At 42.2% G+C, this 26,620-nt stretch overlaps 2 protein-coding genes and 1 pseudogene across 4 annotated transcripts; 2 read left to right on the top strand and 1 right to left on the bottom strand.

Annotated features, from left to right (window-relative positions):
- Nucleotides 1-18,837: 18,837 nt before the first annotated feature.
- On the bottom strand, nt 18,838-21,218 carry LOC125530659 (peroxisomal membrane protein PEX14-like). Of its 3 annotated transcripts, none has more exons than XM_048695060.1 (7): nt 21,062-21,218; nt 20,219-20,460; nt 20,088-20,133; nt 19,792-19,853; nt 19,622-19,666; nt 19,473-19,541; nt 18,838-19,347 (listed from the first exon to the last, which is right to left on the bottom strand). In XM_048695060.1, exons 1-7 carry the CDS (start codon nt 21,108-21,110, stop codon nt 19,132-19,134), a joined length of 729 nt encoding a protein of 242 aa, XP_048551017.1. In that variant the 5' UTR covers nt 21,111-21,218; the 3' UTR covers nt 18,838-19,131. The 3 variants fall into 3 exon arrangements, with proteins under 3 accessions (XP_048551017.1, XP_048551022.1, XP_048551007.1); XM_048695065.1 differs by having other exon boundaries at nt 20,219-20,451; nt 21,062-21,204; XM_048695050.1 differs by lacking the exon at nt 21,062-21,218 and adding an exon at nt 20,901-21,038.
- An 8-nt stretch (nt 21,219-21,226) lies between these two features.
- Nucleotides 21,227-21,619, top strand: LOC125530676 (MEIOTIC F-BOX protein MOF-like). Its single transcript, XM_048695074.1, has one exon. It carries the CDS (start codon nt 21,341-21,343, stop codon nt 21,605-21,607), a length of 267 nt encoding a protein of 88 aa, XP_048551031.1. The 5' UTR covers nt 21,227-21,340; the 3' UTR covers nt 21,608-21,619.
- Nucleotides 21,608-23,151, top strand: LOC125533165 (annotated as a pseudogene).
- Nucleotides 23,152-26,620: the final 3,469 nt, after the last annotated feature.

Genomic DNA, 26,620 nt, shown 5'->3' with positions numbered 1-26,620 from the left:
GTCTATGTATCCACACATGTATCTGAGTTTCCTATCAATACAATTCTAGCATGGATAATAAACGATTATCACGAACAAGGAAATATAATAATAATCAATTTATTATTGCCTCTAGGGCATATTTCCAACAGAACTATCACCTTTGGCCGGACTCCTGGACTATGAAGATACAAGATTGAAGACTTCGTCCCGTGTCCGGATGGGACTTTCCTTGGCGTGGAAGGCAAGCTTGGCGATACGGATATGTAGATCTCCTACCATTGTAACCGACTCTGTGTAACCCTAACCCTCTTCAATGTCTATATAAACCGGAGGGTTTTAGTCCGTAGGACGAACAACAATCATACCATAGGCTAGCTTCTAGGGTTTAGCCTCTCTGATCTCGTGGTAGATCTACTCTTGTACTACCCATATCATCAATATTAATCAAGCAGGAGTAGGGTTTTACCTCCATCGAGAGGGCCCGAACCTGGTTAAAAACATCGTGTCCCTTGTCTCCTGTTACCATCCGCCTAGACGCACAGTTCGGGACCCCCTACCCGAGATCCGCCGGTTTTGACACCGACAGAGGGCTTCTACATCAACACCATAGCCCCTCCGATGAAGTGTGAGTAGTTTACTTCTGACCTTCGGGTCCATAGCTAGTAACTAGATGGCTTCTTCTCTCTTTTTGGATCTCAATACAATGTTCTCCCCCTCTCTCGTGGAGATCTATTCGATGTAATCTTCTTTTTGCGGTGTGTTTGTTGAGATCGATGAATTGTGGGTTTATGATCCAGCTTATCTATGAATAATATTTGAATCTTCTCTGAATTCTTTTATGTATGATTGAGTTATCTTTGCAAGTCTCTTCAAATTATCCGTTTGGTTTGGCCAACTAGATTGGTAGTTCTTGCAATGGGAGAAGTGCATGGCTTTGGGTTCAATCTTGCGGTGACCTTACCCAGTGACAGAAAGGGTTGCAAGGCACGTATTGTATTGTTGCCATCGAGGATAACAAGATGGGGTATTTATCATATTGCATGAATTTATTCCTCTACATCATGTCATCTTGCTTAAGGCGTTACTCTGTTTTTAACTTAATACTCTAGATGCATGCTGGATAGCGGTCGATGAGTGGAGTAATAGTAGTAGATGCAGAATCGTTTCGATCTACTTGTCTCGGACGTGATGCCTATATACATGATCATACCTAGATAACCTCATAACTATGCTCAATTCTGTCAATTGCTCAACAGTAATTTGTTCACCCACCGTAGAATACTTATGCTCTTGAGAGAAGCCACTAGTGAAACCTATGGCCCCCGGGTCTATTCTCATCATATAAATCTCCATCACTTTTATACTTGCTTTGTTTTTACTTTGCTTTTACTTTTTTACTTTGCATCTTTATACCAAAAATATTATCTCTATCAGATCTCACTCTCGTAAGTGACCGTGAAGGGATTGACAACCCCTAATCGCGTTGGTTGCGAGTAGCTATCGTTTTGTGCAGGTACGAGGGACTTGCGCGTGGCCTCCTACTGGATTGATGCCTTGGTTCTCAAAAACTGAGGGAAATACTTACGCTACTGTGATGCATCATCCTCTCCTCTTCGGGGAAAACCAACACAAGCTCAAGACGTAGCAATAGGTATCTCAAAATGTCTAGCAAGACGTGCAGCATAGATACCTCCAAAAATGGGGCCTTTTGTACGATTCAGGCTCAGCTGTTTAGCAATATCGACACCCATACTAAAACTGTTATCACCAAACATGGCATGGAATTGAATAATAATATCAGGCACACTGAAGTTTCCACTATTTCCACGACCAATTAAGCATCTACTAGCAAATATGGCAAAGTAGCGTAAAACAGGAAAGTGTATGCTAGAGATTCTCGCATCGGAACCCTTCTTTGGATCCCCTACAGTGATAGTGTTGACAAAGCCATCCACATCTTTACGATGTGTTTCATCTAATTTTCCCTCAAAGGGTATCCTACATACCGCAAAAATCACGTAAAGACATTTCCCTGAATTCATCATATAAATGAAAAGATACTGAAGGCGGTGACTTCTTAGGATAATAATAAAAGTTTTGCACGAAAGTATTGGTGAGTAAGAGATATTGATCGATCCGGTCGTGGAGGAAGTCGGTGAGGCCCGCATTTTCAGCCAGAGAATAAAAGTCTTCATAAATCCCGGCTTCTCTCAAGAAATTATCACAAGGCCATTCACACGGCCGTTCTTCCGCTACGCGAGGAAGATTATACTTGGCCTTTTCCTTCTCCTTAGCTTGTTTATCTTTGGAGCCTTGGCTAGAAGAGCCCCTCAAAAATCTCCTTAACATTTTCTGAAAATTTCTGAAATTTTAGTAACTTCAAAATAAAAGTGAATATAACTAAACAAGATTGGTAGCAACTACTCCTACAAGTGCCTAGAGCCTATATCATGCATTAGAATTACTTGGGACCTCATAAATTTGACATGCAAGCTCAAGAATAGGGTCACCTATGCAGCAAAAATTTGCAATGAATAAAGTACTAGAATGAAAACTAATTGGACCAATGGAGGAGTCACATACCAAGCAACAATCTCCCAAAGCAGTTTTGTGAATGGAGCTTTGAGCAAGGAGATCGAAAATCGCAGCAAAATGAGCTAGAACTCGTGCTTGAGCTGGATGGGGATTTTTTGGGGAAGAAGATGGAGTGTGTGGGTGCAGGAATAAGTGGAGGGGGCCCACCATGGGCCCACGAGACAGGGGGGCGTGCCCAGGGGGTGTGGGCGCGCCCTCCACCCTCGTGGCCAGGTGCTTGCCCCTCCTGCAGTGTTTTCAGTGCCTAAAATCCTCAAATATTCCATAAAAAATCATACTAAAATTGCAGGGCATTTGGAGCACTTCTATTTTCGGGATATTTTTTTATTGCACGGATAATTCAGAAAACAGACAGATAATACTATTTTTGCTTTATTTATTCTAAATAATATAAAGTAAAAAGAGGGTACAAAAGGTTGTGCCTTCTAGTTTCATCCATCTCATGATCATCAAAATGAATCCACTAACAAGGTTGATCAAGTCTTGTTAACAAACTCATTCCGAATAACACGGAACCGGAGAAATTTCGAATAACACTAGGTTACCTCAATGAGGATATGAACATCCCCAACAATAAGAATATCATACTTTTTCTTGATAGTAGGAAGAGGAAATTCAAAACCTCCAATAATGATAGTTGGACTTTTTCCAATAGAATTGATGCTATGAACTTGAGATTGTTTCCTCGGAAAGTGTACCGAATGCTCATTACCATTAACATGAAAAGTGACATTGCCTTTGTTGCAATCAATAACAGTCCCTGCAGTGTTCAAAAAGGGTCTACCAAGGATAATCGACATACTATCGTCCTCGGGAATATCAAGAATAACAAAGTCCGTTAAGATAGTGGCATTTGCAACCACAACATGCACATCCTCACAAATGCCGACAGGTATAGCAGTTGATTTATCAGCCATTTGCAAAGATATTTCAGTAGGTGTCAGCTTATTCAATTCAAGTCTACGATATAAAGAGAGAGGCATAACACTAACACCGGCTCCAAGATCACAGAAAGCAGTTTTAACATAGTTTCTTTTAATGGAGCATGGTATAGTTGGTACCCCAGGCTCTCCAAGTTTCTTTGGTATTCCACCCGTAAAAGTGTACTGAGCAAGCATGGTGGAAATTTCAGCTTCCGGTATCTTTCTTTTATTTGTAATGATATCCTTCATATACTTAGCATAAGGATTTACTTCAAGCATATCAGTTAAGCGCATACGTAGGAAGATAGGTCTAATCATTTCAGCAAAGCGCTCAAAATCCTCATCATCCTTTGTCTTGGATGGTTTAGGAGGAAAGGGCATGGGTTTCTGAACCCATGGTTCTCTTTCTCTACCGTCCTTCCTAGCAACAAAATCTCTCTTATCATAACGTTGATTCTTTGATTGTGGGTTATCAAGATCAACATCAGGTTCAATCTCTACGTCATTGTTATTGCTAGGTTGAGCATCAACATGAACATTATCGTTAACGTTATCACTAGGTTCATGTTCATCACCTGATTGTGTTTCAGCATCAGAAATAGAAATATCATTGGGATTCTCAGGTGTGTCTACAACAGGTTCACTAAAAGCATGCAAAGTCCTATCATTTTTCTTTTTCTTCTTTTTGGAAGAACTAGGTGCCTCTAAATTATTTCTCTGAGAATCTTGCTCGATTCTCTTAGGGTGGCCTTCAGGATACAAAGGATCCTGAGTCATTCTACCAGTTCTAGTAGCCACTCTAACAGCAAAGTCATATTTATTATTTAATTTATCAAGCAGATCATTTTGAGCTTTAAGTACTTGCTCAGCTTGAGTGGTAACCATAGAAGCATATTTGCTAATGAGTTTAAGTTCACCTTTAACTCTAGCCATATAATCACTCAAGCGTCCTATCTCGAAAGCATTATTCTTTAATTCTCTACCAACATAAGCATTAAAACTTTCTTGTCTAGCCATAAAGTCATCAAACTCATCTAAGCATGGGCTATCAAATTTAGTAGAGGGAATTTCAACTTTATCATATCTATAGAGAGTATTTACCTTTACTACCCGTGTCGGGTTATCAAGAAAATGTGTTTCTTTGACAGGCGGTATATTAAGACCATGTATTTCTTCAATAGGAGGTAAATTCTTAACATCTTCAGCTTTAATACATTTTTCTTTCATTGATTTCTTTGCCTCTTGCATATCTTCAGGACTGAGAAATAGAACACCTCTCTTCTTAGGAGTGGGTTTAGGAATAGGCTCAAGAGTTGGCTCAATTGGTTCAGGAATTGCCTCAGGAATTGGCTTAGGGAGAGTCCAATTATTTTCATTAGCCAACATATTATTCAATAGTAATTCAGCTTCGTTGACTGTTCTTTCCCTGAAAACACAACCAACACAACTATCCAAGTAGTCCTTGGAAGCATCGGTTAGTCCATTATAAAAGATATAAAGTATTTCATTTTTCTTAAGAGGATGATCAGGCAAAGCATTAAGTAATCGGAGAAGCCTCCCCCAAGCTTGTGGGAGACTCTCTTCTTTGATTTGCACAAAATTATATATTTCCCGCAAGGCAGCTTGTTTCTTATGAGCAGGAAAATATTTAGAAGAGAAGTAATAAATCATATCCTGGGGACTACACACACAACCAGGATCAAGAGATCCTTAGTATCACCCTTTAATGAGAACGAAAATATCTTAAGGATATAATAATAGCGAGACTTCTCATCATTAGTAAACAGGGTGGCTATATCATTTATCTTGGTAAGATGTGCCACAACAGTTTCAGATTCAAGGCCATAAAAAGGATCAGATTCAACCAAAGTAATTATTTCAGGATCAACAGAGAATTCATAATCCTTATCAGTAACACAGATAGGTGAAGTAGCAAAAGCGGGGTCAGGTTAATTTCATTCTAGCATTAAGAGATTGCTGCTTCCATTTAGCTAATAACTTTTTAAGATCATATCTATCTTTGCAAGCAAAGATAGCTCTAGCAGCTTCCTCATTCATAACATAACCCTCAGGAACAACAGGCAGTTCATAATCAGGGGGAGAACTTTCATCATCACTATCATCAATAATAGCATCTTCAATAATTTCATTCTCTCTAACCCTAGCAAGTTGTTCATCAAGAAATTCACCTAATGGCAAGGTAGTATCACACACAGAAGTAGTGGCATCATAAGTATCATGAATAGCAGAAGTAGTTTCAAGTTCCTCATAGTGATCAACAGATATAAATCCCAAGTGACTCAAAGAATAGAGCTATGCTCCCCGGCAACGGCGCCAGAAATTAGTCTTGATAACCCACAAGTGTAGGGGATCGCAACAGCTTTCGAGGGTAGAGTATTCAACCCAAATTTATTGATTCGACACTAGGGGAGCCAAAGAATATTCTTAAGTATTAGCAGTTGAGTTGTCAATTCAACCACACCTGGATAACTTAGTATCTGCAGCAAAGTATTTAGTAGCAAAGTAGTATGATAGTAATGGTAACAGTGGCAAAAGTAAAGATAATAGTTTTGTAGGAATTGTAACAATAGCAACGGAAAAGTTAATAAGCGAAGCACAATATCTGAAAAGCTCGTAGGCATTGGATCAGTGATGGATAATTATGTCGGATGTGATTCCTCATGTAATAACATAGGGTGACACAGAACTAGCTCGAGTTCATCAATGTAATGTAGGCATGTATTCCGAATATAGTCATACGCGCTTATGGAAAAGAACTTGCATGACATCTTTTGTCCTACCCTCCCGTGGCAGTGGGGTCCTAGCGGAAACTAAGGGATATTAAGGCCTCCTTTTAATAGAGAACCGGAACAAAGCATTAGCACATAGTCAATACATGAACTCCGCAAACTACGGTCATCACCGAGAAGTATCCTGATTATTGCCACTTCGGGGTTGTCGGATCATAACACATAATAGGTGACTATAGACTTGCAAGATAGGATCGAGAACACACATATATTCATGAAAACATAATAGGTTCAGATCTGAAATCATGGCACTCGGGCCCTAGTGACAAGCATTAAGCATAGCAAAGTCATAGCAACATCAATCTCAGAACATAGTGGATACTAGGGATCAAACCATAACAAAACTAACTTGATTACATGGTAAATCTCATCCAACCCATCACCGTCCAGCAAGCCTACGATGGAATTACTCACGCACGGCGGTGAGCATCATGAAATTGGTGATGGAGGATGGTTGATGATGACGACGGCTATGAATCCCCCTCTCCGGAGCCCCGAACGGACTCCAGATCAGCCCTCCCGAGAGAGATTAGGGCTTGGCGGCGGCTCCGCATCGTAAAACGCGATGAAACTTTCTCCCTGATTTTTTTCTCCGCGAAACGGAATATATGGAGTTGGAGTTGAGGTCGGTGGAGCGTCAGGGGCCCACGAGACAGGGGGCGCGCCCCCACCCTCGTGGACAGGGTGTGGGCCCCCTGGTCTTGATTCTTTTGCCAGTATTTTTTATATTTTCCAAAACTTATCTCCGTGGATTTTCAGGTCATTCCGAGAACTTTTGTTTTTTGCACAATAAACAACATCATGGCAGTTCTGCTGAAAACAGTGTCAGTCCGGGTTAGTTTCATTCAAATCATGCAAGTTAGAGTCCAAAACAAGGGCAAAAGTGTTTGGAAAAGTAGATACATTGGAGACGTATCACTCTCCATGACGAGGAGGGAGTAGTTCACCCTCGGGGTTGAGGGTATGTACCAGTAGCTATGTGTTTGATCTCTCTCTCTCTCGTGTTCTCTCTATGGCACGATCTTGATGTATCGCGAGCTTTGCTATTATAGTTGGATCTTATGATGTTTCTCCCCCTCTACTCTCTTGTGATGAATTGAGTTTTCCTCTTGAAGTTATCTTATCGGATTGAGTCTTTAAGGATTTGAGAACACTTGATGTATGTGTTGCCGTGTTTACCTGTGGTGACAATGGGATATCACGTGATCCACTTGATGTATGTTTTGGTGATCAACTTGCGGGTTCCGCCCATGAACCTATGCATAGGGGCTGGCACACGTTTTCGTCTTGACTCTCCGGTAGAAACTTTGGGGCACTCTTTGAAGTACTTTGTGTTGGTTGAATAGATGAATCTGAGATTGTGTGATGCATATCGTATAATCATGCCCACTGATACTTGAGGTGACAATGGAGTATCTAGGTGACATTAGGGTTTTGGTTGATTTGTGTCTTAAGGTGTTATTCTAGTATGAACTCTATGATAGATTGAACAGAAAGAATAGCTTCATGTCATTTTAGTATGGACTCTTGAATAGATCGAGCAGAAAGGATAACTTTGAGGTGGTTTCGTACCCTACCATAATCTCTTCGTTTGTTCTCCGCTATTGGTGGCTTTGGAGTGACTCTTTGTTGCATGTTGAGGGATAGTTATATGATCCAAGTATGTTATTATTGTTGAGAGAACTTGCACTAGTGAAAGTATGAACCTTAGGCCTTGTTTCCAACTATTGCAATACCGTTTACGCTCACTTTTATCATTAGTTACCTTGCTGTTTTTATATTTTCAGATTACAAATACCTATATCTACCATCCATATTGCACTTGTATCACCATCTTATTTTCAGGAAGGGTCTATGTCAGAGCTTTGATTTAGCAAACTTCACATACTCAACTATCATATAGTCTTCTACAATTGCTAACACTCACGCAATACTTACGGTTATGGAGTTTTAATCGGACATTGAGAAAGATAGGGGCTTATAGTGTTGCCTCCCAACGTATTCACCTTTGGGTGATGTCAACAATAATATTTCATGCCAACTTACATCCAATTGGATATATATATCAGGATCTTTCCAACACGAGGTGCTTGCCAAAGGATAAAATGAAAAAGGGAAAGGTGAAGATCACCTTGACTCTTGCATAAAGTAAAAGATAGGCCCTTTGTAGAGGGAAGCAGAGGTTGTCATGCACTTTTATGGTTGGATGTACAAAATCTTAATGCAAAAGAACGTCACTTTATATTGCCACTTGTATATGGACCTTTATTATGCAGTCCGTCGCTTTTATTGCTTCCATAACAAGATCGTATAAAGCTTATTTTCTTCACACTAATAGATCATACATATTTAGAGAGCAATTTTTATTGCTTGCACCGATGACAACTTACTTGAAGGATCTTAGTCAATCCATAGGTAGGTATGGTGGACTCTCATGGCAAAACTGGGTTTAAGGATATTTGGAAGCACAAGTAGTATCTCTACTTGGTGCAAGGAATTTGGCTAGCATGAGGGGGAAAGGCAAGCTCAACATGTTTGAATGATCCATGACAATATACTTTAACTGAGATGTGAGAAAACATAACCCATTACGTTGTCTTCCTTGTCCAACATCAACTCTTTAGCATGTCATACATAATGAGTTCTCACAATTATAAAAGATGTCTAAGATAGTATATTTATATGTGAAATCTCTCTTCCTTAAATATTCTTTCAGGAATTGTTCAAATGACCAATATAATGCTTGCTAACTTTCAATAAATTTACAACCTCTACTTCTTAGATGTGAAGTCATTACTCCCCAAGGGATAAGCAAATGAGACATATATAATTTCAGATTTATGAAATTCAACTCATTCAACCATTTACTCATAGGATATAAGTGAAGCGCACGAGTAAATGACAAACTACTCCAAAAAGATATAAGTAAAGATCAATGAGTAGCTAAATAATTATGTAGCTCATGTGAAGACTCTCTCTCATTTAAAAATTTCAGAACTTGGTATCTTATTCAAACAGAAAGCAAAGCAAAATAAAATGACATTGCAAGGATAGCACAACTCATGTGAAGAAGCAAAAACTTAGCCTCAACCGATACTAACCGATAGTTGTTGAAGAAGAAAGGTGGGATGTCTACCGGGGCATCCCCAAGCTTAGATGCTTGAGACTTCTTGAAATATTATCTTGGGGTGCCTTGGGCATCCCCAAGCTTGAAATTTTGTGTCTCCTTAATTCCTCTCATATCATGGTTTCTCTTTTTATCAAAAGCTTCATCCACACCAAACTCAACAAGAACTCGTGAGATAGGTTAGTATAAACCAATGCAAAACCTTATCATTTTCTACTGAAAAAAATCACTAAAATTATTATTCCACATTTCATACTAAATGTCTCTGCATATTTAATACTCGTATCCTCAAATAGAATCATTAAACAAGCAAACATATGCAAACAATGCAAACATAACAGCAATCTGCCAAAACAGTACAGTCTGTAAAGAATGCAAGAGTATCAATACTTCCCTAACTCCAAAAATTATGGGAAAAATACTACGCTGTAGAAGATTTATCAGAGCTCAATATGAAAAAAGTTTCAACATTATACCATTCTTTGACTTTTCTAGGGAATTTTTGCAACAGTGGTAAACTTTCTGTTTTCAAACAGCAACATGCATACTAGCAAAATAAGCATGGTAAAGGCTATCCTTGACATTTTTATTGAAAATAAAGATGCAAAACATTAATCTAAATAACAGCAAGCAAATACTAACAAAAGAAAATGATGCTCCAAGCAAAACACATATCATGTGGTGAATAAAAATATAGCTCCAAGTAAAGTTACCGATGAACGAAGACGAAAGTGGGAATGCCATCTGGGGCATCCCCAAGCTTAGGCTCTTGGTTGTCCTTGAATATTATCTTGGGGTTCCTTGGGAATCCCCAACCTTAGGCTCTTGCCACTCCTTATTCCATAGTCCATCGAATCTTTACCCAAAACATGAAAACTTCACAACACAAAACTCAACAGAAAACTCGTAAGCTCCGTTAGTATAAGAAAATAAAGCCACCACTTAGGTACTGTTGTGAACTCATTCTAAATTCATATTGTGTAATATCTACTGTACTCCAACTTACCTATGGTTCATACCCTCTGATACTACTCATAGATTCATCAAAATAAGCAAACAACACATAGAAAACAGAATCTATCAAAAACAGAACAGTCTGTAGTAATCTGTATCAAACGTATACTTCCGGAACTCGGAAAATCCTACAAAATTAGGAAGTCTTAAGAAATTTGTGTAAAAATCCATAGCAAAAAGAATCAGATCATAAGCACGTTTCTATGAATTATCAAAACTAATTTACTGGGTGCAAAAGTTTCTGATTTTCAGCAGGATCAACACAACTATCACCGTAAGCTATCCTAAAGGTCTTACTTGGCACTTTATTGAAACAAAAGCTATAAAACATGATTACTATAGTAGCATAATCATGTTAACACAAAAACAGTAAGGGTAAATATCGGGTTGTCTCCCAACAAGCGCTTTTCTTTAATGCCTTTCTAGCTAGGCATGATGATGACAATGATGCTCATATAAAAGATAAGGATTGAAACATAACGGGAGCATCATGAAGCACATGACTATCACATTTAGGTCTAACCCACTTCCTATGCATAGGGATTTTGTGAGAAAACAACTTATGGGAACAATAACCAACTAGCATAGGACGGCAAAACAAGCATAACTTCAAGATTTTAAGCACATAGAGAGGAAACTTGATACTATTGCAATTCCTACAAGCATATGTTCCTCTCTCATAATAATTTTCAGTAGCAACATGAATGAATTCAACAATATAACCAGCAACTAAAGCATTCTTTTCATGATCTACTTGCAAGGAAAATTTACTACTCTCCACATAAGCACAATCATTCGGAAAAGTGGGAGTATCATAAAAGACTTGAATACTAAAAATTGTTTCCACATTAAAAGAGTAATGTTCAGAAAAAGGGTAATCATAAACATGAAAAGTTTTATAAATATAATCATCACTGCTATTTATAGCATAAGTTTCATCACAATAATCATCATAAGTAGCAACTTCGTTCTCATCATAATCGATTGAAACCTCTTCCAAGATAGTGGAATCATCACTAAATAAAGTTGACACTCTTCCAAATCCAATTTCATATTCATTACAATAAAATTCAACATCCTCCAAAATAGTGGGATCATTACTTCCTAAAGTTGACACTCTTCCAAACCCACTTTCATCAATATAATCATCATAAATAGGAGGCATGCTATCATCATAATAAATTTGCTCATCAAAACTTGGGGGACAAAAAAATATCATCTTCATCAAACATAGCTTCCCCAAGCTTGTGGCTTTGCATATCATTAGCATCATGGATATTCAAGGAATTCATACTAACAACATTGCAATCATGCTCATCATACAAAGATCTAGTACCAAATATTTTAATGCATTCTTCTTCTAGCAATTGAGCATAATTTTCCTTTCCATCATTCTCACGAAAGATATTAAAAAGATGAAGCATATGAGGCAAACTCAATTCCATTTTTTGTAATTTTCTTTTATAGACTAAACTAGTGATAAAACAAGAAACAAAAAGATTCGATTGCAAGATCTAAAGATATACCTTCAAGCACTCACCTCCCCGGCAACGACGCCAGAAAAGAGCTTGATGTCTACTACACAACCTTCTTCTTGTAGACGTTGTTGGGCCTCCAAGTGCAGAGGTTTGTAGGACAGTAGCAAATTTCCCTCAAGTGGATGACCTAAGGTTTATCAATCCGTCGGAGGCGTAGGATGAAGATGGTCTCTCTCAAACAACCCTGCAACCAAATAACAAAGAGTCGCTTGTGTCCCCAACACACCCAATACAATGGTAAATTATATAGGTGCACTAGTTCGGCGAAGAGATGGTGATACAAGTGCAATATGGATGGTAGATATAGGTATTTGTAATCTGAAAATATAAAAACAGCAAGGTAACTAATGATAAAAGTGAGCGTAAACGGTATTGCAATAGTAGGAAACAAGGCCTAAGGTTCATACTTTCACTAGTGCAAGTTCTCTCAACAGTAATAACATACTTGAATCATATAACTATCCCTCAACATGCAAAAAAGAGTTACTCCAGAGCCACTAATAGCGGAGAACAAACGAAGAGATTATGGTAGGGTACGAAACCACCTCAAAGTTATCCTTTCTACCCGATCTATTCAAGAGTCCGTAGTAAAATAACACGAAGCTATTCTTTCCGTTCAATCTATCATAGAGTTCATACTAGAATAACACCTTAAGACACAAATCAACCAAAACCCTAATGTCACCTAGATACTCCATTGTCACCTCAAGTATCCGTGGGCATGATTATACGATATGCATCACACAATCTCAGAATCATCTATTCAACCAACACAAAGTACTTCAAAGAGTGCCCCAAAGTTTCTACCGGAGAGTCAAGACGAAAACGTGTGCCAACCCCTATGCATAGGTTCATGGGCGGAACCCACAAGTTGATCACCAAAACATACATCAAGTGGATCACGTGATATCCCATTGTCACCACAGATAAGCACGGCAAGACATACATCAAGTGTTCTCAAATCCTTAAAGACTCAATCCGATAAGATAACTTCAAGAGGAAAACTCAATTAATCACAAGAGAGTAGAGGGGAGAAACATCATAAGATCCAACTATAATAGCAAAGCTCGCGATACATCAAGATCGTGCCATAGAGAGAACACGAGAGAGAGAGAGATCAAACACATAGCTACTGGTACATACCCTCAGCCCCGAGGGTGAACTACTCCCTCCTCGTCATGGAGAGCACCGGGATGATGAAGATGGCCACCGGTGATGGGTTCCCCCTCCGGCAGGATGCCGGAACGGGCTCCCGAGAGGTTTTTGGTGGCTACTGATACGTCTCCAACGTATCTATAATTTTTGATTGTTCCATGCTATTATATTACCCCTTTTGGATGTTTATGGGCTTTATTTTACACATTTATATCATTTTTGGGACTAACCTACTAACCGGAGGCCCAGCCCATATTGCTGTTTTTTTTGCCTATTTCAGTATTTCGAAGAAAAAGAATATCAAACGGAGTCCAAACGGAATGAAACCTTCGGGAGCGTGATTTTTGGAACGAACGTGATCCGGAGAGCTTGGAGTGCAAGTCAAGAAGCACCCGAGGCCCCCACGAGATAGGAGGCCGCACCCCCTGTCTCGTGGGCCCCTCGGGCGGCCACCGACGTACTTCTTCCTCCTATATATACCTACGTACCCTGAAAACATCCAGGAGCACCACGAAACACAATTTCCACCGTCGTAACCTTCTGTATCCGCGAGATCTCATCTTGGGGCCTTCGCCGGCACTCTGCCGGAGGGGGAATCGACCACGAAGGGCCTCTACATCAACATCCTTGCCCCTCCGATGAGTTGTGAGTAGTTTACCACAGACCTACAGGTCCATAGTTATTAGCTAGATGGCTTCTTCTCTCTTTTTGGATCTCAATACAATGTTCTCCCCCTCTCTTGTGGAGATCTATTCGATGTAAACTCTTTTTGCGGTGTGTTTGTCGAGATCCGATGAATTGTGGGTTTATGATCAAGTTTATCTATGAATAATATTTGAATCTTCTCTGAATTCTTTTATGTATGATCGAGTTATCTTTGCAAGTCTCTTCGAATTATCAGTTTGGTTTGGCCTACTAGATTGATCTTTCTTGTCATGGGAGAAGTGCTTAGCTTTGGGTTCAATCTTGCGGTGTCCTTACCCAGTGACAGAAAGGGTTGCAAGGCACATATTGTATTGTTGCCATCGAGGATAACAAGATGGGGTTTATATCATATTGCTTGAGTTTATCCCTCTACATCATGTCATCTTTCTTAATGCGTTACTCTGTTCTTATGAACTTAATACTCTAGATGCAGGCAGGAGTCGGTCGATGTGTGGAGTAATAGTAGTAGATGCAGGTAGGAGTCGGTCTACTTGTTATGGACGTGATGCCTATATACATGATCATGCCTAGATAATCTCATAACTATGCGCTTTTCTATCAATTGCTCGACAGTAATTTGTTCACCCACCGTAATACTTATGCTATCTTGTGAGAAGCCTCTAGTGAAACCTATGGCCCCTGGGTCTATCTCTTATCATATTTGCTTTCAATCTACTTTTATTTGCATCTTTACTTTTTGCATCTATATTATAAAAATACCAAAAATATATTTATCTTATCATACTATCTTTATTAGATCTCACTTTCGCAAGTGGCCGTGAAGGGATTGACAACCCCTTTATTGCGTTGGTTGCGAGTTCTCAGTTTGTTTGTGTAGGTGCGTGGGACTTTTGAGGAGCCTCCTACTGGATTGATACCTTGGTTCTCAAAACTGAGGGAAATACTTACGCTACACTTGCTGCATCACCCTCTCCTCTTCGAGGAAAACCAACGCAAGCTCAAGACGTAGCACTACAGAGGCTTGCGGCGGCGGAACTCCCGATCTATTTTTCCTCCGATGTTTTTAGGGTAAATGGGAATATATAGGCGAAAGAAGTCGGTCGGGGGAGCCTCGAGGGGCCTACGAGACAAGGGGGCACGCCCAGGGGGGTGGGCGCGCCCCCACCCTCGTGGCCACCTCGAAGCTTCCTTTACTTCAACTCCAAGTCTCCTGGATCATATCCGTTCCAAAAATCATGCTCCTGAAGGTTTCATTCCATTTGGATTCCGTTTGATATTCCTTTTCTTCGAAATACTGAAATAGGCAAGAAAACAACAATATGGGCTGGGCCTCCGATTAGTAGGTTAGTCCCAAAAGTAATATAAAAGTGTATAATAAAGCCCATAAACATTCAAAACAGATAATAAAATAGCATGAATGCTTCATAAATTATAGATACGTTGGAGACGTATCAGTATACCTTGTGCAAGAGATTACAATGGGGGAGATCTGTTTGCTACGGAGAGTCTAGTTCTACGGAAGTAATAATGGGCATGAGAGCCCCTTACGGTTTTACATGGAGGCATATCTAACCTGGTCCCAGTCATGCAGATTTGGGGTTCAAGATGGTATCTAGATATTTATCCAATCCTTCGGGCTCCTTCATATTGCCAGCTCTTTGGTGGGCCTTCCAAGCCCCCTGGCAGGCCTACTGCCAGCCTCCCCTTCGAACGACCACTCCCGATGTTTCACATCATCAACTACCGAGGTCGAGGAGGTGGACGCCCAAACAATGAAGATGAATGCTTTGAGGTCGTGCACCTACAAGACTGAAGATCTTGCTTTGTGCGATGCTTGGATGAACATCTCTCTTGATGCCATAGTCGAACCTGATCAAATAAAGGAAACATTTTGGAAAAGCATTGAGGAGTACTATGTGAGCCATGCATGTGTCCATTACCTCCACCGGCACAACCAGTTCTCCCACTTACTGTTGGAGTGTCATCCAAGATCAATTCAACCGGTGGTCCGGTTGCATTGATCAAGTGAACCTAGCACCACCGAGTGGAGTGCCCATGAACGATTGTGAGCCCATCATCTAAGATTTACAAGCAAAGGAACAATAGGGGTGGCAACAAGGGATTCAACTTACATCATTGTTACAAGGATCTTGTGGGAAATGAGAAGTGGGAAAAAGGAACTATGAAACAACACTGATGAGGGCAAGAATTGGCATATCGCCAGTCAACCATGACTTGTTAGAGAAATCCTCTAGTCCTCAAATGCTCCGGATGGAGCAAATGCAAAGGAGAGAAAGATGGATGGAAGTGTTGGAGCATACAAAGAAGAGTTCGTTGGAACGGTGGAGATGAAGATGGCATTGGCGGCTAAACGGGAGGAAGGGAACATGACTCAGTTCTACGAGCTCAAGATGATGGAGGAGAAGAGGTGGAAGGCAAAGGCGACGGCCAATGAAAGAAATGTGCAAGCAAAAGAAAGAAGGCTTGCAATTGCTGGAATTTTTGTCTATTTGGGCCTAGCCCAATAGCAGTTTCAGAAATTCCTAATAAATCCTAGAGGCCCACGCAGCCCATTCGTGCAAGGCAAGAGGTGGAACTAAAGTTTAGTCTCACATTGCTAGTTTAGAGGGAGTTGGACCTCTTTATAAGGGAGGCTCCTTCCCCACTTGTATGAGCATGAGAACAAGAGGGATATCCACGCGCGCTCCTCCTCTGCCGCCCGCCGCGCCGCGCCGCGGGTTGCGGGAACGAGCCGATGTCTAAATTTTTGCGATAGTGGAGTTTGAATGCGAACGGTGCAGCCTTGCCCTCTCGCCTCCTTCTCTTGCGTCTATAAAAGGGAGGTCGCTCCTCTCAGAGAAACGCACCAAAACTTCTTCTTCCTCTCGCCACCGGTTCCTGAGCACTGCGCTGCTGCTACGATCTTCCCCATCCCGGCTTGCGGCGTGCACCGCAGGTCAGGACAGTAGGCCTCCGAAACCACACTTTTTGAGTCCTGTACGGGAGAAGGGTGATAAGGTTTTTGGGGAGCGCTCTGCGCGACTACTAACTTCTTCGTCACGGACGCCCCGGACTCCAACGACTACTTCCCCGACGTCGACAACCTCCTCGACGACATGGAGGACACCGACCCCAAGTCCAGTGCCTCTGCTCCTGCTGCTGTCCCGTACGTGTTAGTATCTTTCCTGTTAGAAGTCCTGCAACAGTTCCTTGTTCTAGTGTTTTCCCTAGACGTGTTAGGCTCTACTTCAGATATGCATCTTGTTCTACTATCTTCTCTAGAGATGATCGGTTCTAGCTCATATATGCAGATATTATTTACCTTCTCTTTGTCAAATCGCATGGCTTGTTTTATCACTGCTATACTAGTCATGCTTTATCTAGTATTTCTGTTAATAAAATCATTCGGTAAATTGCTCATATTTCCAACAGCAATTAAGGAGCAAAGACTTGCAATGAAGGCCGATGAGAAAATGAGCAAGAGGAAGGTTGAGGAGCACTGCCTTGAATTGGAGGTTGAGGAACAAGGGAACAAGAAGGCGACCCATGAGCGTGCTATCATGTTCATGGATCCCAAGGAAAATGCACGAGAGGGAGAGAAAATACTGGGAACTCACTCGTGGTGATATCTTGGCAAAGTCATTTGGTGGTGGCAGAGGTGGTGATGGTGGTGACATTATTGGTAGTGGTGGTGCCAATGGTGATGGTGCGAGTGCATGATTCATTTTCGGTTGATGATTGCTTTTCATCCATCATGTGCTATGTGATTATTTTTTTGACTGAACTTGTTGCATTCGGTGTCTTTTGGCTCGTTTGGCTCAAATCTATATTTATATACTTTATACTTATCTATATTAACATATTATATTATATTATACTTACTACATAGTGTACCAGGTTTGAAATTTTGAATCCTAAGCCTGAGAAGCAATTTGAGCCATTGATGAGGGTCAATCCTACGGTTCAGGTCGAAGGGGTTCGCGTCTATAGTACGAGTGTGTCATCTCACTTCATTCAGGAAAATTCCCGACCTTCCCGAGGCATTCCGTACATGCAAGTTCTTGCGTAGGGCAACATTGTCCGGCCACGGACGTGCGACGGCCGCTGCGCCATACCTTCCTTTCCTCCCCATCTATCTCTGTCTATTTTAGTAGTCGATTAGATTGGCAAATTAAGGGAGAGAGCGTGGTGATGTTGAGGACAAAGCTGGTTAAGGGGAGCACCTCCACGGTCAAGTAGTTTTGAGACTGGGACCGCGATGATGTTAAGTCGCTTTGTGATTAGAGTGTAACATTAGCTTCAAATGTATTTTTTGGTGTGTATGTTTTCTCCTATGTAGTGTTTGCAAAAAAAAAAAGTCTCCTATGAGTACAATTTTTTGTGGGTCACAATGATGCAAAGGCCGGGGTCCAACCTTTTTATATTTAAAGTAACTATATAGGCGTTCTCTTCTAGGAACAAATGTAGCTACACGCTTTCTTTACGCGTTGCTAAACAATGCGCATCAGAACCCATTGTAGTATTGATTAATAAAATTACGATAACTATCACAGGAGCTTTACATACAAACAAAATAAGACATTTGATTCGTTAGACTTTTAAAGCGACCACTGTTGGGTTTTTCTCTTCAAAGCTTATGAATTGAACTTTGCACGCACTGTGCATGTACAAGCGTACTAGTATGTTTATGTTTTGGTTGTTTCTTAGATTGGATGAAGTATGATCATTTTGTCAAAAATTGTGTTAAAATGTGGTTGGAAGAAATAACAAAAGATTTTTTTAGGGGATTAAGTTTTAGGGGAAGGATGAGGCGCACAAAAGTTTAGTCTCTCAAATCTTAGGGGTTGAAGAATTGGGGAAAATTTAGGGGATTAAGGAAAAGGCAAGGGCGAGATGCTTTAAGAGAACCATCTACTTAGAAATGAAGGGATTAGTATTTCACCTCATCCGTTTTCTAACTTCTGCTTTCCATTGTTTTCTAGTATAAATCTTTTCATGCAGAAATGACCATTTTGCCCACCATCTCATGACCACACTAACCGGTTGTGCTCTTGGATTAACATTATAGGTAAGGCACACCCCAGCAGTAGGGATGTGTCAACAAGTGAAGAATGCCAATGATAAGTACATAGTAGGTGCTCATTTCCAGCAAGAATCCAATCCCAGCTTCCCAAAAATGCCGCTGACCCCCTAAACTAAACTAGTTTCTGACAATAGTGGGAGATGCAACAATGTGGTGCTGGAATCTGAAGCAGCATCAGGCTGACGCTGATTCACATCATGCCCTGATCCCACCGCCGTTCGTCTATGCGTTTCCAGGGTTACTGCTTCGGCGAGGCGGCAACGTCATCCACGGGGGCTTTGGAGCCTGTAGCCGGCTCTGCCGTCAGCATCAAGTCCCCGTAACCGGAGCTATTGTTTAATCCCGCGGCCTGGCTGGTGCTATTGGTTCGAACTCCTGACGACAATTCGCTTGGGTCGCTTGAGAGCACTTTCAGGTCCCAACCGGAACTTTGTTGGCCTTGCTTCTCCCATGGCTGTTCAACAAGCAACAGAAATGTGAGCCAACCATAGTTCTGAAGCAAGTCAGAGGGCATCATGAAGACACTCTAAAAGTTATACTCATCATCAAATTGATTAGCCTATAATTTCAAGTGCAAACCTTGGGCTTGGGTGCCATACTGGGTTTCGAGATTGGCTGATCAGGGTTTGGTGGCTCATCATTAATATCCTATATCACAAAACAATAGGGTTACAGAGTCCTCTTGCTGAAGCAATAATACTAGGGAGACAAATAGAAATTTAGAATACCTGGATATCATCTGGCCGCTCTCCCCTCTGTATCATTTCCATGACCTGTCAAGTGTTAAGTCCAATATGACAGTTTAGAGACAACTTCCGGTTCATATTCAGACTGAACTAAGTTGCTCATATGCTAGCATGAGTTTGTAAGAAAAAAATTGACGCTCAAGATAGCGAACCTCCATATATGATTTTGGGTGCCGGGGCACCACAGGGGTTACAGTTTCAGGATCAGGACTTCCTACAAAATTAAAGTAGGAATGTCAGAAAAAAGAATGTTTTGATGAAGCCATTTAGAGCAGTGCTGAACTGAAGATACAACTGAAAGGGGAAGTTGATATGGAACCCCCATTTACTTATACAGAAAAACAAACCGAAAAGCTATCAATAATCTTGACAGGATCCACGGTGACATCAAATTAGAACTAAACCCGGAGGCCTTAGAATCACTAGTAAACTGACTGTTCTCACATACCTTGAGATTCACACATATTTGAGTTTGTGGAGTTTGAAGGTGGGCTCTGCAAATTACAAAAGTGACGTTAATGAAAACAGCAAGTTGAGAATAACCAGGGACAAGTAGATGGTGAAAGAAAAAAAACTTACAAGTAAACGACGAAATGCTTCTTCAATTTCGTCCACGGTGAGCCCTTTATTTTCCAGGAAGGAACGCCTCTGGACATCAGAAGATGCCACGACTTTGGGGTGACTCAGAAAACTAATGGCACTCTGGACCAGTTCCTCCCTCACCGGTTCAGAGGTCACAACAGCCGCTTCTCCTTTCATCTCCTCCTGCTCTTTCGTGTCTTGCGAAGTAGTACTCCCATGAGCAGCAGCTTCTGAGCTACCTAAAGTGAGGGCAAACTTAGTTTCAATACTCAGCTTGATTTCTCCGCCGATCATGATGAAACACCGGCAGAGGCAAAAATGTATACGGTAATGTGGCAGCACACACAGTGTACGACGGTCACTCGGTATATTACGAGGGTATCTACGCACAAGAATGAATGCTAACCTAAGTTAGTCTGCGCGCCAGTTTGAACAGGGATGTCTGAACGAAATCATGAATTGTTCTGAACAATACTGAATAGTTCAAAACGATTAGACTAATCATCAGGCGAACGCATGGGCAACGAGACCAGCAGAAGCCGAGAGCATGAGCCATGGCGCCCCCTCCTCTGTCGCCACAGATCAATCGTACGAACCTAACACTACCATAGTAGCCCCGTCACTGGTCTACCGCCGCAGCAACGAGAACTCGCAAGATCACTGGACGAATTAGTACTACCATGAGCAGCTTCTGAGCTGAGCAAGCAAGCAGTGCGAATTCGCTTGCGCTTTCGTAACCCTAGCAGCGGCATGCCAGCATCAGCAGCAACCGGCGGCGGAACCAAGCGAGACAGAGATGGAGAGAGAGGGGGGGCCGGATACGTGGTGTGCGAACCGGACCTGGATCCCGCGCCTCGTCGGCCAGGGACGACGACGGCGGATCCGCCATTAGAGCAGCAGCTTCGCCGAGGATAAGATCGGGGGAAGGGGAAGGAGGTGGACTGGGGAGGACTTGTGCGTGTGACTGACGTGCGGGTCCCGCTTCTAGTCTTGGATGGGCCGGGCTCTTACTGGGCTGCCATAGACATTTCTTTTTTCCCTCCCTCCCTCTCCAAACGGCCACTCCGGCGACGCTCGGAGACGAACCCTATCCCCCGCCGGCCGCGCAGGCCGCCGGCGATGGAGGTGGAGGCGGGCGGCCCGTGCTCGAAGAAGAGGAAGTCGGCGGAGATCCTCCTCATCCTCGCGGCGGCGGCGGCGGCGGATGCAGAAGGGCGTGGCCCGGAAGCTACGGCGGATCCGCCGCTGGAAGCAGCGGAAGGGGGCGGGGCCGGCGACCGCCTCAGCGGCCTCCCCGACGGCGTCCTTGGGGACATCGTCTCGCTCCTCCCCACAAGGGAAGGCGCGCGCACGCAGATCCTCTCCTCCCGGTGGTGCCACCTCTGACGCTCCGCCCCGCTCAACCTCGACCATCACGAGCTCTGCGACAAGAAATACCAGCTCGATTCCGTCGTGTCGCGCATCCTCGCCACCCACCCCGGCCCCGGCCGCCGCTTCTGCGCCACCGTCTACCACCTCCACCGCGACCGAGCCGGCGCCTGGCTTCGATCCCCTGCCCTCGACAACCTCCACGAGCTTGAGCTCTGCAGCTCCAAACACACCTTCCCGTATCAACCGGTAGTACTGCAGCCGGCTCCGCCGCCTGCAGCGGCCTTCCGCTTCTCCGACACCCTCGGCGTTGCCACCATAGGAGAGTGCCACATCCCTGACAGCATGGCCCAAGGTCTTTTCTTCCCTAAGCTTAAGAAGCTCGGGCTTGAAAAGATCACCATCTCTGAATCCACACTGCACACCATGATTGATGGCTGCCCCGCTCTGAAATGCTTGCTGATTTACCACAGCTCTGGCTTCCGTTGTGTCCGAATCAACTCCATCAGCCTTAGAGGCATACGCGTGGAAGCTTATCGGGGAGAGCTTCATTGAGAATGCCCCTTGTCTTGAAAGGTTGCTCCTACCTGATTCATCTGAATCACCACATATATCGGTAATCTCCGCGCCTAAATTGGAGACCCTAGGCTGCCTATCTTCCTATTCTAGTAACACATTCACGCTTTACTCGACAGTTATACAGGTACCATTTGCCTTCTCGATCAATTTTCTGCACTATGTAATTTCTGCACTTATAGATGGTCTATAATGTCATCTTCCATCCTTCATGAAGGGATTGCGTGTTGATAGCCTGACGAAGATGGTGTGCACTGTCAAGGTTTTATCTGTTCGTATGGGTGCTCTTAGTCTGGATGTTGTTATTGGCTTGATGAGATGCTTTCCTTGTTTGGAAAGGTTGTACATTGAGGTAACAATTCTTTCTTAATGGTTCATAGTGTTCATTTCTCATGTGATCTTCTTATTGTTCTGAAGTGGGCGTTTTTCATTTGGTTATGTTTTGTTAGTCAATTAAGCCAGGGAAAAAGAATTTGTGGCGCCGTAAACACCGGAATCTAATAAGATCTCTTGACATCCGTCTGAAGACAATTGACTGGCGATATTATGTGGGCACCAAGTCAGATGTTGACTTTGCCACATTCTTTTTACTAAACGCGAGAGTGCTAGAGTTAATGACTCTTCAGGTTAAACCGAGTGATTTCAAAGAGGAGTTTTTTACACGGCAACGTGAGAAGGTTCAACTGGATAAGAAGGCCTCATGAAGTGCTCGGCTTCATTTTACAACGGATCATTTTCATGGCAGTTTTACGGATTTCTGTGTCCGTGATTTGGATCTAGCTGATCCCTTTGAAAGGAGTTATCCGTACCAATTTCGTGCTTTATCCTAAAAAAGGTTTAGTTCTCATGTTTGTAGTTTGTATTATCCTAGAATCTAGTGACGGTTAAATATGCTATTTAAGCTGTTAGTTCTGTTGAAACCAGCTTGTGACGATGTACACTTATTTTATGAGAAAATACAGACCTGTGTGGCTTCTGAACGTCAAGTGCGATGTTATCTGTTAAGCTGATTTTAGGAAGCCACGCGAATTGATGGGTCTGAGTATCGGTATTGCTCCATCTGGTGTGCCAAGCACTTCCTCAGATCAAGGTAAAACTGTGGTGCTAAAAGTCCTATCGGTAATTTGTTTTTTCCCCTTGCACAATAGCATGATTTGTGTGGGCTGTAGTTGGCTTTACATTCAGAATATCATGTGGTGTCTCCGGTTTTCATCAGCTGTTTGCCTGTTTGGTGTGCGGATCTACCGCTTGTTAGTCAGAACGAAGAGAAGAAAGGGGTTTCACTGTGAAGGCAAGGAACTATTTCTGTTTCCAACATGAATGGTCCAATGGTTCTGATGTTGAACTGCTTTGACTCTTGGCTTGATGCTTTGCCAAGAAGACCGGGTTGAGCCGCCGTTTTCTTTGCCCCCTTTGTATCCATTGCTAGAGTTCCTTGTACCGCATAATCTGTCTGGCAATTTGTTGGATTCTGGTGTAACTGCTGAAGATGGAACCTGTTATTGTATCAATCGTGCATATGTATTATTGCACTTGTCAGTGGATCAGTAGTACAGGGTATCTATCTACACACAATATTTAGTTTTTGTTTTCTGTGGTCATTGCACGACGTCCTGAATTACCGTAAGCAATAGTGGTAGACCCCAAACATGCGGTAAATCAATCAGGTTAATCTACCAGCAACCTAGGAAGGCCAATGCGGTGGTGCCATTGACAAAAACAGGTTAACTAATCTCTCTCCAGGATCTCCCTACCATCACATAAACACACGCAAGCAAGTTCACTGAAGCAGAACATTCCAAGCAGGAAGAGGATCAGCAACCAGATAAACTGGCAAGCTGACCAAAAATTTGTTTCTTCAGAGGCAGTTGCACTGGGGTACACATACTTGCACTTTGTTTGTCTCTGCACATCGCATGGATGCCCAGCTAAATCAATTTCTCAAAACTCCACTATGTTAAAATGGATAGTGAAATAACCACAAATAGCAAATATATGTGGCCAGAGCACAAGCACAGACACCATAAGGGCAATCAATTTATTTGTTAGAAGTTCATACTCCTATAGGGCTTGTTACAAATTTACAAGTACAGAAATAACACATGATCAGAGAGCCTATCAGGACGGGCGGCGCCGCGCTAGCAGGACAGGTTTTTGTTTGTGCTCAGAAAGTTGCTGTTGCAACACTTGCTTGAGCTCGTCGCCATAGGAACCCTTCAGCCACACTTCGTCCAGACCATCTAGATACTCTAGTCCAGAAATTCGCAAAGGCGCCCCACCAGAGCAGTGAATCTTCAGCACCTCAACTCTCGTCCAGACATTACTTGCAGAAGTTACCTGTAACTTGGAGGCGCAATCGATCTCTAGGACCTGTAATCTCCAAAAGTTAGCATCTCCCAGGGTGCTAAAAGGGAGTTCACCATCTTGAATCGGCTTCACACAAAGGCGATGTAAGCAACTTCTATTTGGTCATTCACGAAGGGAGTGCATGTCCTCTTGCAGTTGCAATAGTATATTGTCAACTCAAGATCAAACTTCTATTTGGCCTGCTGATGAAAGAGTTTGATTCTCTGTCAGGAAGTGAAGATCGAGTATAATCTATTTGGCAATTTGCTTTCTGCTGACATAAATGCTGGAGATGGAACATTATACTTGTTGATGAACCGATGATACAAACTACTACAGAGCATATATTCACCCATAAATGATTCCAAGTAAGAAGAGTGCCTGTTTGGAAAATGAAATGAATCTGTGGTAATATTGGAGCAGTAGTTTTACCTTGCATTTCCTATATAAACCTTTATGCTGCAAAGAATGAAACTCTCATTCTAGAAAAAAAGCCTATGGTCTTGAGATCCGAATCTTCTCCTCCACTTCACATCTTGTCCTGATCCAGCCATCGTGCATGTGTTTCTGCAGTTACTGCTTCGTCGAGGTGGCATCATCATCCACAGGAGCTTCAGAGCCCATAGCCGGCTCTGTCGTCAGCAGCAAGTCACCATGATCAAACTTGTCATTTGATCCCACGGCCAGGCTGGTGCTATCAATTCGAACCCCCGACGTCGATTTGATGGAGTTGCTTGGGTGAACTTTCAGATCCCGCCCGGAACTTTGTTTGACTTGCTTTTCCCATGGTAGTAGAAATGTGAGCCAACCATAGTTCTCAAGCAAGCCTGATGGCATCATGAACATACTAAGTAAAACTCTATATTCATCATCGTTGTCTCCAAGACGGCGAGACTAAAGAAAAGGCAAATGCATATCGTGAAACATTTATTAGCCAGTAGTTTCAAGTGCAAACCTTGGGCTTGGGTGCCATACTGGGTTTCGAGATTGGCTGATCAGGGTTTGGTGGCTCATCATTAATATCCTATATCACAGAACAATAGCGTTACAGAGTCCTCTTGTTGCAGCAATAATACTAAGAGACAAATAGAAATTTAGAATACCTGGATATCATCTGGCCGCTCTCCCCTCTGCATCATTTCCATGACCTGTTAAGTGTTAAGTCCAACATGACAGTTTAGAGACAACTTCTGGTTCAATATCAAAATATTCAGACTGAACTAAGTTGCTAATATCCTAGCATGAGTTCGTGACAGAAAAAAAAAGGATGCTCAAGATAGAGAACCTCCATATATGATTTTGGGTGCTGGGGCACCACAGGGGTTACAGTTTCAGGGTCAGGACTTCCTACAAAAGTAAAGTAGGAATGTCAAAAGAAAAAAGGAATGTGTTGATGAAGCCATTTAGAGGAGCGCTGAACCGAAGATACAACTGAAAACGGAAGTTGATATGGCATCACCATTTACTTATACAGAAGAACAAACCGAAAAAACAATCAATAACCTTGACAGGATCCACGGTGACATCAAATTATAACTAAACTCGGAGGCCTTAGAATCACTAGGAAACTGACTGTTACTGTATACCTTGAGATTCACATGTTTTTGAACCTGTTGAGTTTGAAGGTGGGATCTGCAAATTACAAAAGTGACGTTTATGTAAAGAGCAAGTTGAGAGTAACCAGGGACAAGTAGATGGTGAAAGAAAAAAAGAAGTTACAAGTAACACTTCCGCTTCGGTACAACCCCCCTAAACAGTCACAGTAGTAACCAAGCAGGACAGCTTACCTCTCGTGTCTAAATTCCGTTTTTCTTCCTCTTCTACACAACGGTGTGGCATGGTTGGGCCGGCCCAACAGGCACCTGACGGTGTGTCGGGCTGGCCCAACAGGCACCTGACGGTGTGTCGGGCCATGGCTGCCGCATTTTTTATCTGTTTTTTTTCTTTCTTGAGTTTAGTTATTTTTTCGTTCACAATTTCCAGCAACTGTTGTGAATTTATTAGCAATTTTTATAAAATTGTTAATATGTTAAATTTTTCATAAATAATTTGAAATTCCAAAATTGTTGATAAATTTAAAATAAATTTTTATGACATCAAAAATATGAT

Source organism: Triticum urartu, chromosome 1 (assembly GCF_003073215.2).
Source record: "Triticum urartu cultivar G1812 chromosome 1, Tu2.1, whole genome shotgun sequence".
Classification (NCBI taxonomy): Eukaryota; Viridiplantae; Streptophyta; class Magnoliopsida; order Poales; family Poaceae; genus Triticum; species Triticum urartu.
The sequence above is the reverse complement of the archived record's forward strand: the minus strand, read 5'-3'. Positions and strand labels throughout refer to the sequence as shown.